The 16739-nt window shown below is 36.4% G+C and overlaps 2 protein-coding genes across 2 annotated transcripts; one reads left to right on the forward strand and one right to left on the reverse strand.

The window, feature by feature from the left end:
• Positions 1–776: 776 nt before the first annotated feature.
• Positions 777–3204, reverse strand: LOC143451207 (doublesex- and mab-3-related transcription factor A2-like). Its single transcript, XM_076951691.1, has 6 exons — positions 2944–3204; positions 2467–2656; positions 1915–2350; positions 1670–1775; positions 1383–1521; positions 777–1297 (listed from the first exon to the last, which is right to left on the reverse strand). Exons 1-6 carry the CDS (start codon positions 3202–3204, stop codon positions 777–779), a joined length of 1653 nt encoding a protein of 550 aa, XP_076807806.1.
• Positions 3205–11707: 8503 nt separating this feature from the next.
• Positions 11708–12442, forward strand: LOC143451307 (uncharacterized). Its single transcript, XM_076951803.1, has 2 exons — positions 11708–12088; positions 12311–12442. Exons 1-2 carry the CDS (start codon positions 11708–11710, stop codon positions 12440–12442), a joined length of 513 nt encoding a protein of 170 aa, XP_076807918.1.
• The last annotated feature ends 4297 nt before the right edge of the window (positions 12443–16739 follow it).

Genomic DNA, 16739 nt, shown 5'->3' on the forward strand with positions numbered 1-16739 from the left:
GTTGTTGTATTATTCTTTTTTTTAATTTTTGTGGTATGTCGCCCGAATTTGGGACGGTTCATCAGGATCATATGTTCGTCACTGATCACAGTACAATGCAAAAGGATTTGTTGAAGTTGCTTTGGTCGTAGCTATATAATTTCAGCTATATAATTCACGTTTGTGGAGCTTTCTACATTATTAAAGTTGTAATTATATATTGTTTACGCATTTTTATTTTAAATCAGGTTATGAGTTGATTTTATTGACAGAATGACAATGTTGACATGACCACCTGAAATGTTTCGGAATTTCCATCCAAATCAGTTCTTTTGCTTTTGTTATATAGTTTATTTCGTATTTACCAAATACGCATAAAATAGTCAGCAATATATAAACTACAGTGTTATGGCATAGACAATAGAATTAAATAAAGGTTTGCTAATAATGTAGCATATTCAGTCCATGCAGCTTTCCTGTCCACGGGGGTAACACTATCAAATGAAGAAATATAAGTTCACAATCCATTGGCCTTGCGCGACTTTTATAAGGCTGCCATCGTTATAATGATCGGTTTGCTGACATTAACAAATTAAAACATAAAATAGAAGAATATTAAAGAAGAAAAATATAAACGAAAGATCGTAGAAATGAACTTACTCGAGCACAAATCATTTATTCATTTTGTCAAAAGACTCTGTTTTAAATTTGACCAATTGGACAGTCTTCCAGGAGTTGTGTTGCAGATAAACAGAACGATATTCCCTTTAGATCAAAGATTGCCTTTTAGGAGCAAGTTACTTGTCCTTGTTAAACGAAGCGACACTCATAAAGCGCATAAAGTCGCTAAATTTGTGATCGTCAGTGGCGGCAGGTCGAATACCGGCAGCTGCGGCGGCGGTAAGAGAAGGCATAAATGAAGACGATCCGTAAGGAGAAACTCCGCCAAAGAGTCCTCGGATGGCGGGATGTTGGCCGTAAGATGATGGAAATGGGGAAAGATTTCCAAAGCACAACATCGGCATCTGTCCCGGCAATGGATAACGTGATCTTATTGAGGAATTGCTGAATTGGCCCAGCTTAAACGCCCCATTAAAGTTAGTCGCTGGAATTTTTCCTGCAGTGTGCACTGAAAAGGAGTTGCCTGCTAGCGAACCGTTTACAAAAGGATAAAATGCGGTTCGAGCATCCAGTGCCGGTGCACCCATTGAACCCTGTTGGAACTTGTAGGCTTGCGACAAATCACCGATGGGAGGTGTGCCTGGTGATATTGCGTCACCGTCAACGGTTGGATGAGGGCTCGTGTTGCAGCTTCCTGCTATAAAAGAAGGAAAAAATATTAATATTATTACCCTCTATCAATCTTTATGGCGCAATGTTGCTATTTTTAGGACAAAACATACCGCTTTGTTGAGATAGGTTAATGGGATCTCGTGCGCTATCACGTGTGTAATTTAACTGAACATGAGAATTTGTTGCGTTGTCTCTCGGTGATCCCAAATGTGGTGAAGTTTTTGCAATTTCATCTTCAAATTTTAACACCTGTAGGATGATGAAACATATGACTTATAAATGTTTGAAAAAAAACAAAGAAAATATTGAATTTTGAAGGTAGTGCGCAACAATTTACACGTAGTTTCGTGCTAATTTTTACTACCCACATTCGATGCTAGAAATATACTGTAATTACCTTTTGTATTGCTTTCACCACATCGCCGTTGCAGTTTTTTAAAATTGAAGACAATTGCGACGCGTTGTGTTTGGGAAAAACTCCACATAACATCTCAAACCCGCCACTGTATGAAAAAACACGATAGATTTTCTTGGTTTCTTTTTATTTAGATTTATTATAATTATAACTTACAGCGAATTATATGGACTTAATATTTACAGATTAACTTGACTTTATACAGTAATTTAGTTAATTGAAATTACCTTGTTGCGTCTTGGTTTTGCGTTTGTGTTAGCTGGCTTGAATCGTATAGCTGATTTTCGGCTACGTCACTGGCCTGGTCAGCTGAGTCAGTTCGTGACAGAAGGGAATGCTTTTCTGGCGATTCGTCGATATCCAATGCAGGCCACTGACTCGCGTGAGGTTTTTCAGGACTGTATCGACTTTCATTGTACGCCGGTGAGCTGTTTTCACTCATACCAGAAGGGGGACTCTTCCTAGGGTCGTCCGATCGCGGTGAGCGAGTGACGTCGGACTTTCTCTCCGTGTCGCCATTTTGATCGCTGTCCGAATGAACAGATTTGGCCGAGCTGTTGTCCAAGTGCGGTTGTTGCTGATGTACCGGTGATGACGACACGAAACCGTAACTTCCATTGCAATCATTTGAGATATAATCGTCGTATCTCGCACGTTTCGCGCCTACGAACGTACGTATTGTGATGACTTTTAAAAAACAACGCGTTTAAGGTTCAAGTCATATCTTACAGTTACAAAAACTGACCAGGGAAGTTGAATACCACGCAAAGACGACGCACCTGATGATGATAACGGGTCGCTGTTGGCTTTGTTGTGAATTTCATTTTCAATAAAGTCTTTTTTCGGCGATCGTTCAATATTTGCAATGCGTTGCGCGTTCAAGGGCGAAAAACTCTGGGTAGCTCCGTAGAGCAGTTGCAGTTCTCGTGTGTTATTTTCCTCTTGGGCTTGCTGACGTCTTAAAGCAACCTATATTAGAGTAATATTAATTAAAAGATGAAACAATTTCTGTTTAAAAAAAATTTCCATATTTAAAGAATACGCTATTAAGAACAAACTTTTGAACTTTTGCTGTACATCAATTATAATTATTTATTTTGATTTAGACAGATTTTAAAACAGCGGATATAAAATATTCCTAAATTTCTTTTTGTTTTTATTCATAGTTCTACTTTGAATGTAATCTTCATAAGCAACCGTGTATATCCTACTTTGCAAATTTTTTTATTTGGTTTACTTGACACTGTGGGTATTACCTGCGCTGCCATTACTCTTTGTCTTTCAGCAATCAAAGTGCACTTTGCACAGAGGCAGTCTTTCCAACGACAATATCGTTTGTGACCCTTCAAAGCGCTCACTACGCCATGGTTTCTGCATCTTGTACATTTCGGCGTTCTTGGGTATTTGTCCGTAGCCCGAAGAAGTAGTGCTGCGGCTGCCGGATTTGAGACCGCTTGAGACAGGTTGACGTAGTCATGGGGAGACGATGGTATGTGATGCAAAGCTGTTGCTTTCATTCTTTTTTAGACGTTTTTAGAAACAACTGTAGCAAAATAAATCTATGTATGGAAAATATTTTTTTGTTAGACTAATATAAATTCATATATAAGACACGTTTTAACATTATGTAACAAGTAATTTAAACGTAACTTTTAGATTAATATGTTATGCTCAGTGATATACCATCCTTACAAATAATGCTTTCTGCAAAAATTTCTTGATCGCTTTTTAAATAAGAATAAAATTTTTAACAAATTTTTCCAAATTTACTATCCTTTAACTGAACTCGTTTACGAATATATGATGGCGAATTCGCGACGAATAAATGATTTCAATTTTTTCGTTCTACATGCAAAAATACCCAAAATTTTAAAAACTGTTCTCTGCACCCACTCATACTGAAAACCTTGTCATTACAATACTGCTTCTTGGTCTTGTTCTCTGACAAAATGCCGTCCAAAATTCTTAATAGACATGTTATATCCCTCGACAACAAATTAGTGGTTCGCGCATAAATAGTAATTGCCTTGCTGTTAGCGCTTTTTTCTACCAGTTTTTTGTCACTTTTTCTCTCGTTTTAGGACGAGCTTTGAATTTCTCTCGCGCGGTTATTGGTGACGGAATTGTTTTATTGAGTTTCTTTTTTCAGTCATCGCGCTGGGACAAAAATTATACAAAAAAGCTTATTGCTCTGGCAACTGGTTTTAAAATCGTGTAAATATTTCTATGACATGTTTGCCAAAACAAAAACTAACAACTTAATTAACTGCACACCACAAAAATTTTCGGTCACATAAGATTTCGTATATATCAGCTCACCACAACAACGTTGTTTTGAGATGCGCCCGACGCATGATCACCAACCTCAACTGCACCGATGGGTGAGGAACCGCAGGAAATTATATATATATGGTATATAATTGTTTTGCCCCTCAGTTAGCAAATAAACCATTAGCACGTGTAAAGCTATCGACTAATTGTTTCCACTTCCCATAATGTTATGGGGCGTGTGGATCTTTAAGAAAAACATCGTCCAGAACAAAGAACCTGTTTAGACAATGGTCTCCATAGGACCGGACACAAATTAAATGAACAATGGAAGTAATGGGAAAATAGCTTGTTTTGATGTAAAACAAACTTGATTTTGAAAGGTATGTAAATATGACAATAGATTATTTTGTTTAACTTTGTATTTCTAATTGTTGGGAAATATTTTGACAATTACTTCGAGCAAGAGAAGTCAGAAAACGACACAATGGACCCAAAAATAAGCCGATTTTCACATACACACATAAAGCATCACCAACACAAAATTGCTATTTCTTTGCGAATAATAAAGTATTTCTGTTTAGAATTGGCAGATTACTCTGATTTAATCAGTCCACCAATCTAGGAAGTATTATGCGATCTAGCTAGATCACAAAGTGTTCTTTTAACTTAGACGTTATACAATGACATATAATGTCAATAGCGCTGTTTGCAATTGTTTGCTTAATCGTTGAATCAAATCCTTTTGCAAATACGGTATACGCTCAACATCAAGCTAATGGATATTGAATCTACTTTCATACATTTCCCCTTATAATATCTGTTGTATTGATTACTAAACTAGGCAAACACAGGAGTCAACGTCGTATCTATCACTTACAAAAGAACGGTGCTGGTCAAAAGTATTAGAATCTATGAGCATTGGTACCGGAGACAACCCTTTGACGTATAGCACGTGAAAAGTGTGCTTTTCTCAGGTCAAAAGTTCACTTTGTGTCCTTTGTGTAAGAAGAATCCTTTGTGTAAGAAATTATCCATAAAGCTACTATAGTATGAGATTTGCAAACATCGCCCATTGCATATAAGTCATACATCATCCATCCCAAATGATACATCCCAATGTGATAATCGATCAACGCTCTTAAGTTTGAGACATTAAAATCGCCTGAAAGTTTCCATTCATTGTCAGCCGTGCGATTCGAAATGAATCAGAGTTTTTTACTTCTTCTTTGTATGTTGAAAGTGTCACGACTATCAGCAAATATTTAAACAGATGAATGCAGGAAAGCGTAATCTGGACCAAATCAGGCAAAAATTTCTTCCATCATTTTCTTGGGCAAACTTTTAACCTTTTCTTTGCCGATACTTACAACGATTCATGTTTTTTGGTAACATTTACCTAAACGTGATGAATTATTTTTTTGGGTTTAGATAGTAGAGTCATTACTCAAGGCAAACTCAGCCTTCTTGTGACCAAAATACCAAAGACCAAAACCGCAACCACGTTTCCAATGTAGCGACTGTTTGAATCTACACTCTTGAATTATATAAACAACAATAATGAAATAATGGTCAAACATGTACTGAAATTGTAAAGGAGAAAGTGAACCCAGATGGCGTTGCGTTGTCATTTAAGCGTTTAATCCCTAAATAGTTGTTTGTCTAATCGTGTGTGGTAATTTGACTCACTTGGTTAGTTAGAATGTAAAGTCATTATTGGGTGGTCGGTTTTTCGCCTCCAAACGTAAACCAATATCTCAAATCGTGTATACTGTTACCGTTAAGTCTTGTGATGATAAACAGTTTCAAACGTTTCAAAGCTATTTGAATGTAACGCTATTTGAGCGTGATGTTAATTGACCGTGGGATAGAGAAGACGCTATGATCGAAAACGTTATAAATTACACCATGGTGAGTTTAGAACTGAAGAAACAAAGATCGGCGGCCTAGAAGGTTAATGATGCATACTTGCTGTATTGTCAAGAAAACGTTCCTCAATGAGCTTGATTGAGGCGCGAGTACCAAAATGCGCGTTATTACGTAAGAGTTCAAATACAGTGCGATGTGCGATATTACCTAAGAGTCAAATACGAGTTTCTCCGTTTTAAAAGTGCAACTGTTCCACGTAATGCGACCGTGGCCAATCAAGCCTTCCCCGGTTAATATAACTGCAAAATTCGCATCTTTTTTGTGACTTCATTGTGGTCTGTCATGCGTGATGCCGCACAATGGAGTTGACGACGTGTAACGACCTCACGACCTCAGCGCAGTTGGAAAGTAACAAGTCAATAGTTACCTTTATACGGTTTCCAGAATGGACGCGAAGCTACAGAATCAATGGAAACATCCAAATCGGCAACGGCTGCATTATGGGTCCGCGAAGGTTTCCCCTTCGCGCGTTTCCAGATTTCTGTCGAGTTTTCCCACCAAACACGCGATCGATCGTTTTCGCTCGTTTTGGGGTAAAAATAGATGCCAGTTCCCATTTGAAAATGAACTGTGGGGAAAAAATGACGACCAATGAACCAATGTCTAGAAATAGGTTACTAGGTTTGATAAAACCATAAATTTTACAAAAGAAATGAGAAAAATAAAGTTAGGCGTAAAGTTAATTCACCGTGGGTTATAGACCTAACGATCAAAAATGTTATCAATCATACCATGGTGAGTTTAGAACTAAAGAAACTAAGAAAGGTGCCCTAGAAAGGGATTGATGCAAAGTCTTATAAAACTAACACAACTCGAAAGCTTTGTTTAACTTTTCACCCAATTTTACAAAAGGCATTTGGTAAAACGTCAGTCAACACAGTCACAGGCTAATATGCCACAAACGCATGTTATGCATGAGACAAAATTGGCATTGATAAGGTCGGGATAGGTAGGTAGGTTATGGATAACATTTTAAATGCCGTTTGATATTTGGAAACCTGCTCTAAATAACTTCATGTAAAAACTCATTTTAGTACATCAGACTTGTCTTCGCTCGAATCTGACGATTCAGATTCACTTGCCTGCTGAACACTGGCTATTGCAGCATTTACTGTTGCGTCGATTTCAATGTCAGAATCCTCTTCATACGAGCAGTCTGACAGAATATTTTGCAACATTTCTAATCCACGAATTGCTGTAAATCTTTGCCTAGACATTTTGCAAATGTTTTTGTTTTCAGAAGTAGCCTACTATGATACTGACTCCGATGAAAATCTCAAGAAAATTTAGATAAACATCAAACACTTCCCTTTAGTAAAGTTACTACTAAACTACCACAATAGATAAGGGTAAGCTAAGGTTTTCACAACATTTACCTTGAACTAGTTTACCAAGGCAAAAGCTCAATTCTTTAGTGTATTTACTTTACTGACTCTAGAAATCCAACGTGATATTCGTGTGTTGCATTTCATCTACAAACCTAATAAGAAGTCACAATGAGTCAATTGAAGGAATAACAATTGGGTGATAATTAATAATTGACGCGCTGTGACATTTCATTTTACTTGTTTAAATACAGACACTCAGTAGGCATTTGTTAACCCTATTTAGCAAATGGTTACAATCAGCAGCTATTTGCTAACTCTATTTAGAAAAAGGTTAAACTCAGTAGCAATATGTTAACGCTATTTAGTAAATGGTTACATACAGTAGCCATTTTTAACCCTATTTAGCAAATGGTTTCACTCAGTAGGAATTTGTTAACTCTGTTTAGCAAATGTTTAAAATCAGTAGCCATTTGTTAACCCTATTTAGCAAACGGTTTTAGTCAGTAGCCATTTGTAAAATAGCAATAGGTTACCATGAGTAGCCACATGTTAACCCTATTTAGCAAATGGTTTCACTCAGTAGCAATTTGTTAACTCTATTTAGAAAATGGTTAAAGGCAGTAGCCATTTGTTAACCCTATTTAGCAAACGTTTAAAGTCAGTAGCCATTTGTAAAATAGCCAAAGGTTACCATGAGTAGTGACATGTTAACCCTATTTAGCAAATGGTTACAATGAGTAGCCACATGCACATGATGTTAACCCTATTTAGCAAAAGTTTACAATCAGTAGCAATTTGTTAACCCTATTTAGCAAATGGCAAATTTAGCAAGGGTATTTATCGAATTTCTTCAGTTCTAAACTCACCACCTTAAAGTTGATAACGTTTTAGATCAGTACGTTTTCCTGTACCCCATTATGAATCAACTTTTCGCTCAACTTTGCTCCTTTCTTTCGTCTTCTTCTTCGTGTCGAGTAGATGGTTTCTTGCTAAAGAACGCAACAGAAGAAAACTGCTAAGGAACGCAACAGAAGCTGTTTTAGCCTGCCTGCAAAATAATAACAGCCAATGTCGGAGGTTTTCATTCGTTTGCCGTGGTAAATCGCAACCACTGTTATGGAACAACAACAAAGTATGTCTTGTACAAAATGACGAATACAAAACGCTTTGCAAACAGACTGTTTAGAAACATATTGGATGAATAATTATGTTAACTGCTGTTTAATATTCTAAAATCTAAAAGAACCTATTTACTTTAGATGCGTTAAAATGTTTATGTATTAGTGAAAAAAAAGCAATAAAGTTTATTCCTTTATATGCATAGGCTTTGTGGTGCAGTATTGTGTGAGATATGGCAACGAACTATGTGTATTTTATAGCGATTAAATGTCAATGTTTATCGAGATAGTATGTGTAAATAGGATTTATTCATGTAAATATTTTGTATTTCATGTAAATCATGTAAGTTCAATCCCGAAGCGTGGATTTCCCATCTTGAACATAAATTTTCCCTTTATCAAATCACTTCAAAAACTAATCGTCACTTGTTAGCGGTAGAGGCAATTCCGGCGACAGACCTCGGGCTACTTTGTTTACCTTCTGCGTAGGCTCATACGTGTTACGACATAATAATCAATGAAATCTTGAAAAACTTTGATAAACGTGAGGACTGAGGATCATTTAGAGTTTTTGTTGGCTGATCTGACACTTCATGTTCTATCTTCCAAAGATTTAATGCGCGAATTAATGAGTGCAATAGGTCAAGAGAGTCTTACTCCACCAGTTAATAAACGAATTTGTGCTAAATTTCTTAAGTGGTCACCACCAGACGTCGCAATTTCTTACCCACTACAGCCACAAATACAACAAATTCAAGTGTCTAAACCACCTCATTACCCACGATCTAACGCTAACAATGGAACAAAGAGTTCCGGACAAACAAATACTAATTTCACAAATCATAATTCACCAAACCAACGCGATTAATTTAACTAAACATGGCAACAACGAGCACCACACACAAACATTGGCCAGTTGCACAAATAATACAGCAAGTGGTAATTTATGACACAGTGATAATTTATCATATTCATCACCCACCTTTCAGAAACCAGGCCATCAACGCAGCAATTACCCTTGCGCAAAATCATTCGCGGGCAACAAAAAACTTTCGGCGATCTACGCTAGATTAACCCGGTTAGCCCCGTCGATAGCACCTACTTCCAAAAGAGACTGTCCCTTGTTAACTGTTTATGATCACGCCAATTGAATTCTTTTTTATGTAGATAGCGCTGCAGAAACTTCTCTTTCGTCGGCTAGTTTAGCTCACATATCAAACCGCAAACCGCAAATGTTTGTTTATGCTTCAGTTAAGTCATTGTATAAAATCACATTTATCATGAGTTTTATTTGATGAGTTCAATGGTTGTGAGAAATGAGAATAATGAGAACGATGGTTTGATTTATTGCTTTTGATTGAGTGAGGTCATACCCAGCTTTTGTTTCGTTAAAGCACTTGGACATTTCCATTCAATTTAATTTCTCGAATTCGTTTCAAAGACCCTGACTCTCTGTGGGAAGCATTTCCGCTTGACTAAATAGCTCTCAATGTTTCAAAGTTTATTAGTTTATAATTATAATTAATTATAATAGGCCTACCATTTGTCCTCTTTTAGGAGGAATTGACCTTTTTTAGTTAGTTATTTCGAGTTAGTTGTTTATACTTTCGACAAAACTTATAGGAGAGAAGTTGTATTTATTTCCAAAAAATTACTGTAGTTATGAAACATCCTGAATTGCCGATTTAAAAAGGGTTTTCTAACCACTTGCCCTGCCAGCCCTACATACCTTTTTGAACGCTGACCACGCGTTTCTTCAATTCCGTACCAGCCCTTGGTGGTTTTACATGCGCGCAATCCGCGCATATTGACTTAATTTCGAGGTTGGGGTCTGTTAAGTTCAAACGTGCGCCAGAAAGATTGCAAATGAACCGCACATGTAAAAAGACCAATTATTATCAAAGCAAAGGTGCGAGTTTTGTATGCCTAGCCTTCTATTAGTGTTACTTAGGGCCTCTTTTCTAAAAAAAATCTTTTGCCACAGTTCATCAGAAAACACAATATATTTTTTTGGCGTTATTGCTTAGCTTTATTTAGCTTTTATGGTTGTCTAAATCAAAACAATGATAACAAAAATGGTTAGACCTCAATCTGTCGCCGAAATGTCACTTGACTTAGGCCTCATGCCAAAAAGTCGGGATCACGTAAATTGACCGTGAACAAAATCACTGGCGACAATTGGTCGTGGTCAACTGGCTATCAAACGCTTTGCTTTTATTTTTTACGCATATTAACATTGTTGTTTATTCAAATTATATGATTAAAGTAATAACATGATTTAAGGTCAGTTGGTTCTAGGTAAATTAACGTCACGGACAGTTGTCCTCGCGTTTGTTTAGTTTATTCGCGGTAAATTTCCCACGTTTAATTGTCGTTTAACCCTAAAAGTCACATAAAAATATAATTGTGTTGAAAATATAAGCAGGAAAGCAAAAAATGTAAAAAAGAGGACATTTTGACGTTTTCAGTAGCATGTAGGCCTACTTTGAGCAAAAATCATTTTTCTTGAGAAAAGAGGATATATGGTAGCCCTAAGTAACACGAATGGTAGGCTAAGTGTGCCACAAGGCATTTTGCGTTAGTAGCAATATTGAAAACTCATATGAGAACTCACACTGGTGAGTGAACTTATCGACATTTATCCAAATTGGCAGTTTGCAAACTACAGGGAACCTTTTTGATTTTCGTTTTTATATGTGACAGTCACTGCTTTTTTTACTCTGTAATTAATTTTGCAAACAATTATTGATATGGAATATTTTTATTAAAAGAGTTACCCATTATATGAGTTTACTCCTATCAATAAAACCTTCAAATATTTTAAGTTCTTTTCAGAAAATAGGTTATAAGTTTGTTTAATAACAAGTAATAACGCAATGGATCGTCAAGTAGTTGGTATGCCAGTTGACGTTTTGTTAAAATCAATCAGTGATGGGATTTCACAAGACTTTTTCAACAAAGAAGGACAAGAAAAGAAATTTTCCTGCAAATTTTGTGATAAATCATTCAAATTCAAAAGCAACTTGAAACAACATTTAAGAACTCACACAGGTGAGCGACCTTATCAATGCGATGTGTGCGACAAGTCATTTACCCAAAGCAGCAGTTTGAAAGCTCATGTAAGAACTCATACTGGAGAGCGTAATTATCACTGCAAGTTTTGTGAAAAGTTATTTACTCAAAGCCAACATTTAAAAACTCATATGCGAATGCACACAGGTGAACGACCATATCAATGCCAGGTGTGCCTCAAGACATTTACAACAAGTGGAATTTTGCAAGGTCATATGAGAATGCACACTGGTGAGAAACCTTATCAGTGCCAAGTTTGTGTCAAGTCATTTACCAGAAGTGGAAATTTGAAAACTCATATGAGAATGCACACTGGTGAGCGACCTTATCAATGCCACGTGTGTTACAAGTCATTTTTAGATGGCAGTCATTTAAAAGCTCATATGAGAATCCACACTGGTGAGCGACCTTATCATTGTCAAGTTTGCCTCAAGTCATTTACCACAAGCAACAATTTAAAAGCTCATATGAGAATCCACACTGGTGAAAGACCTTATCAATGCCAAGTGTGTTACAAGTCATTTTTAGATGGCAGTCATTTAAAAGCTCATATGAGAATCCACACTGGTGAGCGACCTTATCATTGTCAAGTTTGCCTCAAGTCATTTACCACAAGCAACAATTTAAAAGCTCATATGAGAATCCACACTGGTGATAAACCTTATCAGTGCCAAATTTGCCTCAAGTCATTTACCACAAGCAACAATTTAAAAGCTCATATGAGAATCCACACTGGTGAGCGACCTTATCATTGTCAAGTTTGCCTCAAGTCATTTACCACAAGCAACAATTTAAAAGCTCATATGAGAATCCACACTGGTGAGCGACCTTATCATTGTCAAGTTTGCCTCAAGTCATTTACCACAAGCAACCATTTAAAAGCTCATATGAGAATCCACACTGGTGAGCGACCTTATCATTGTCAAGTTTGCCTCAAGTCATTTACCACAAGCAACAATTTAAAAGTTCATATGAGAATCCACACTGGTGATAAACCTTATCAGTGCCAAATTTGTGTCAAGTCATTTACCCAAAGCTAACATTTAAAAGCTCATATCAAAATCCACAATGGAGATTGATCTTTTTATTGCCAAGTGTGTCAACATTCCTTTTCCTAAAAGAAAAATTTGCGGAGTCATGAAACTATTGACACTGTAAAACTACATTGACAATGTTTAATGACAGATGCATTAAACAAATATTAAACCTCCTATTGAGGAGATCTAAATATTTTGAAGTGGTCTTTGGACAAAACTTAGCACCAAAAAACATTTACAAACCATTCATCCAGATGCTGCATCCTTTTGTTTGTGTTTTATTTGTTCATTTTTACATGTTATATCAATGACTTTGTTGTATTTATGAAATATAAAATTGCACCATATGGTTGTGTTGGGCAAACAGCTTGTTTTTTCAGGAAGGTTATCAACGCAAGGTGCCCTAAAATTCGTATGATAAAATTCATATCATAACTCACACTGAAGAGAAACGTTATCAATGCCTAGTGCAGGGGTGGCCAAACTGCGGCTCTTTAATGAATTTGCATTGTTGATTTAGACATCCATTTTTCCGGTCTAGACGAGTTAATTGATCAGATTATGAAACAATGCGTTCTACCACAAGCAGTAACAGTCGACTGATTGTTAGTAATATTCAAACTACACTCCGAAGAAAAAATTATTGTGAAGAAGTGTGCTAACCTGTACACTGTAGTTAAGTAAACCGTCAGATTTAAGCTGCATGTCAGGGCTGAACTAGTTTTCAGTGTGGGTTACGGTTATATCAATAATTGCAAAAGGAGTTTATCCAAGAAATGTTGTTGGGGAATTATTGCAAAAAGAGAAAGTATGAAGAGGAGAATAGAACTTTTAAAACGGAATGGGAGGAAGAATTTGTATACACTGAATTTGAGCTAAACTTGTGTGTCTTATCTATCATGCTTCGCTCAACCATTACAAAAAATGACGCAGATGAGTCGAAATTCAAAAAATAGACTAGTCTGGCTTCATCTTGCGGTTCTTTACCTAAAACACTTTTTTAATCAAAATAATTGCAATACGTTTCTTTACTATACACAAAAGTAAAATTGCAAAAGTTAAACGCTGTGCAATACAATAGCCTTTTGCGAGTTGCCTAGTTAAATTTCTAACTTGGAGTAGTGATTTGTAAGTTAATCTGGAAATGGCTACAAAATGCATAACCATTTTCCAGATACCATACTTTTTGGCAATTTGATAGCCGTATACATTGCGAGTTCCATTTGGTAATTTTTACTTCGTGCAATTTGATACCTGCAACGTTGCGAGATACATTTGGTAATACTTACTTCGTGCAATTTTTCACTCGTATAAGTTGTATATGTCGTATAAGTGTCACTACTATGAATGTAAACTTTGAACCGCCTTGCATTGTCTTGCAGATCCTTATTCTCAGTTGCTCGCCGCATCAGCGTCTGGTCTCGGTCTATGCAGGTAGGAAAGTGCAATTCTTTGCTTAATATGACCAACAACCGCGTTTGTTGGCAGTTCTGCTAATCAGAGTATTGGCTTGCTATTTATTGCAATGTGGACTTATTTTTAACGAAATATAAGCCCAAGTAACGCTGTACTTATTGTTAATGTTTTTATTAGCAAGAACGGCTCCCAACAATAACGTAGTGACAAGTAATTGCGTGCCGATGCGATTGTTGTAGCTTGCTTCTGCTTAATTCATCGACTTTACCATATCAAGTTGTGTAAAAGGAAGCATTTACTGTGAAGAACCGCGGTTTATGAAGCCACTCAAATTTTTGCTACTCGAAACAATTGCAGTGTTTTGGGGCGCGTTTAGACGTTTCCTATGGAACGCCAACGCCGCAAAAATAGCAAAGAGTTAAATTGAATCGCAAGTATGCAATTTATGTTTTGTTTTCATAATTTGATTGCAAGGTTTCCAAACATAACTTTATAGATTCAAATCACGAAACAACAAGCCAAACGTCAAAACCGGCATTCAAACGGTCTTTTCTGTGATTGCTGTTGCACGATTCATATGGAAATTTTCAAAATGGTTTCGCAACATTCACAATTACATCACAGTTTTATACGTGAATCGACAAATGTATGGATGGTTCGGTTTGGTGACACTTAATTACCGACACATAATCACTAGGACATTTAAGACATTTATCCAAACTAAGCTTATTTGCAAACGGTAATCGAGCTTGCGCAGATATCATGCGTTCTTGAAGTCGACAATACTAATGAGTCAAGGTATTATATATTGCTGAATTTCCTGTCTTTGATTGTTGTCACTGTAAAGTGTAAACGGAGCCCATTTAATTAAGACTTTTTTAATTCCGTTTCCACTTGCTTTATTAGTTATTTTGGTTTAGTTCCAACTTCCAACTTCAGTACTACATTGTTTGTTTCATTATTTTTCAAGGATCGTCAGATTAATCTTATGTGTAAGGCGTCGTCGTCAAGCATCGAGTCATCAACTTACTGTATGTCGTCACCTTCGAGTGACGTCAACGATAAAGGTTAAATTAAGTAAATAACATCACTTTTCGTTACAATACAGTGTGTCATTGCCTCTGCATTATAGGCCTATACTATAGGGCCTATAGGCTATACTTGGTTATTTAGAAATTAATATCTACCATTTGTCATAAAGTCCTTTTTGTTAACCATAAATAAAAATCAGCAAAACGTATATCTTAAACCGACAATGACAAACACAGTTGTGGTAGGACAAAGTGTTAGTTAAACAAAATAAAATGCATATTTCCGTCCCTGGAGCAAATTATTTTTGTTATTATTTCATTTGAAATTCACCGTCAGCAGCTTGTTTTCGACAGGATTTGTTTAGTTAAAGTGATTAATTAATCGGAAATATTAATTACGGATTAAAAGCATAAAAGTTCACGAATGTGAACTTAAAACCGGATTTTGATGTCAGGAATAAAACGCCGGATCTCAGATAGAACCAGGCTTGTTTTTCATCTCCCATTATAATACTGGTGTGGTCAAAAACGCGAAATCCTTCATGAATTTTAATGTTGAATAAGCCATTCTGTCACGATACCGCGTGTGAATCCAGTGAGATAAAGCCAGAAGTTGAGCACCTGGTGATTTTGCCGACTATTATGCTCAAGCGCGCCATCTTGGGATAAGATTTATTTCCCCTGTACGTTATAATTTATCTCCCGTATGGCTTCATCGTTGACGAAGCATGATGTATGTAATGCGAAATTATATCAGAATTGCATATGGCGAAATGGCATAAATTTCTATCTGTACACAATGCTAGATGGAATTCAAAAGCCATTTATGCTATGATTGCCTACTTCCTCATCCCTAGATGGAGATTAACTCTGGAGATATCATGCTCATTCATTGCAAATGCGTGGCAGGAAGCCTTGTTTTCTAACAAAAGGTTTAAAGATGGAATATATCAAAGATTATTTGATGCTATCTTTGAGCTCGAATGTCCTGCAGCCTTAAAGTGCCTTAAAACCCATTGGAATTTGGATACGTCCGGTGTAGATGACCCACGGCCACGCACTAACATAATTGCAGAAAGGGGAGTAAAATTGATGGAAGAACTTTACCAGAAGTGCAAAACGGACAAATATTTGAACATTAAATTTGTAGCAAAAAATAAGTTATGAATTGTAATTTTTTTTTACATTTGGACCAATTTCAAAAATTAAATTCAGTTTGTGCGGGATATTTTTTACGATTTGAACGAAATAATTATAATTTTCTAAATTTATACCAAAATGTTTATTGATTGCTGCTACAGGAAAAAAAATATTTCCTAGTCATAACCCTAGCCTACACACAAGACCAAACGGTATTGAAAATATTTGAAAATATCGACCTTCTCATACAGTTGTTCTTGCAATCATTTGATGACACATGGGCACCACAATTAAACTTATTTCGTACACTTTAGTAAAAGTCACTGATTTTTTGCTTTCAATTTATACAAAGGCCCATCGTTTGCGATTATGTCATCAAGCGTACGTGATAGCAAACGCAGTGGCAATCACATCAAAATGCCATTTTAATACACCATGTTAAAATCATCTATACTGAATATTTTTGAATGATCTCCAGGTATCCCTGATTTACCGCTGTTAAATTTTTAATAAAACATGTATCCATACCTTTTGTTAAGTTTATCTGCTATTTTTTTTATAGTTTCCCGTCAATCGCGACCTGTCTAGCGTGGATCACCTTGTATCCAACATGTATGGGGAAAGAAAAGTTCAAGAACAAGTCGCTGTTGATTACAGCAGAGTGAACTCTGTCGTTTAAAAGTAACCGTTGTTTTAGTTCCTACGTCATTTAA

Source organism: Clavelina lepadiformis, chromosome 1, assembly GCF_947623445.1.
Source record: "Clavelina lepadiformis chromosome 1, kaClaLepa1.1, whole genome shotgun sequence".
Taxonomy (NCBI): Eukaryota; Metazoa; Chordata; class Ascidiacea; order Aplousobranchia; family Clavelinidae; genus Clavelina; species Clavelina lepadiformis.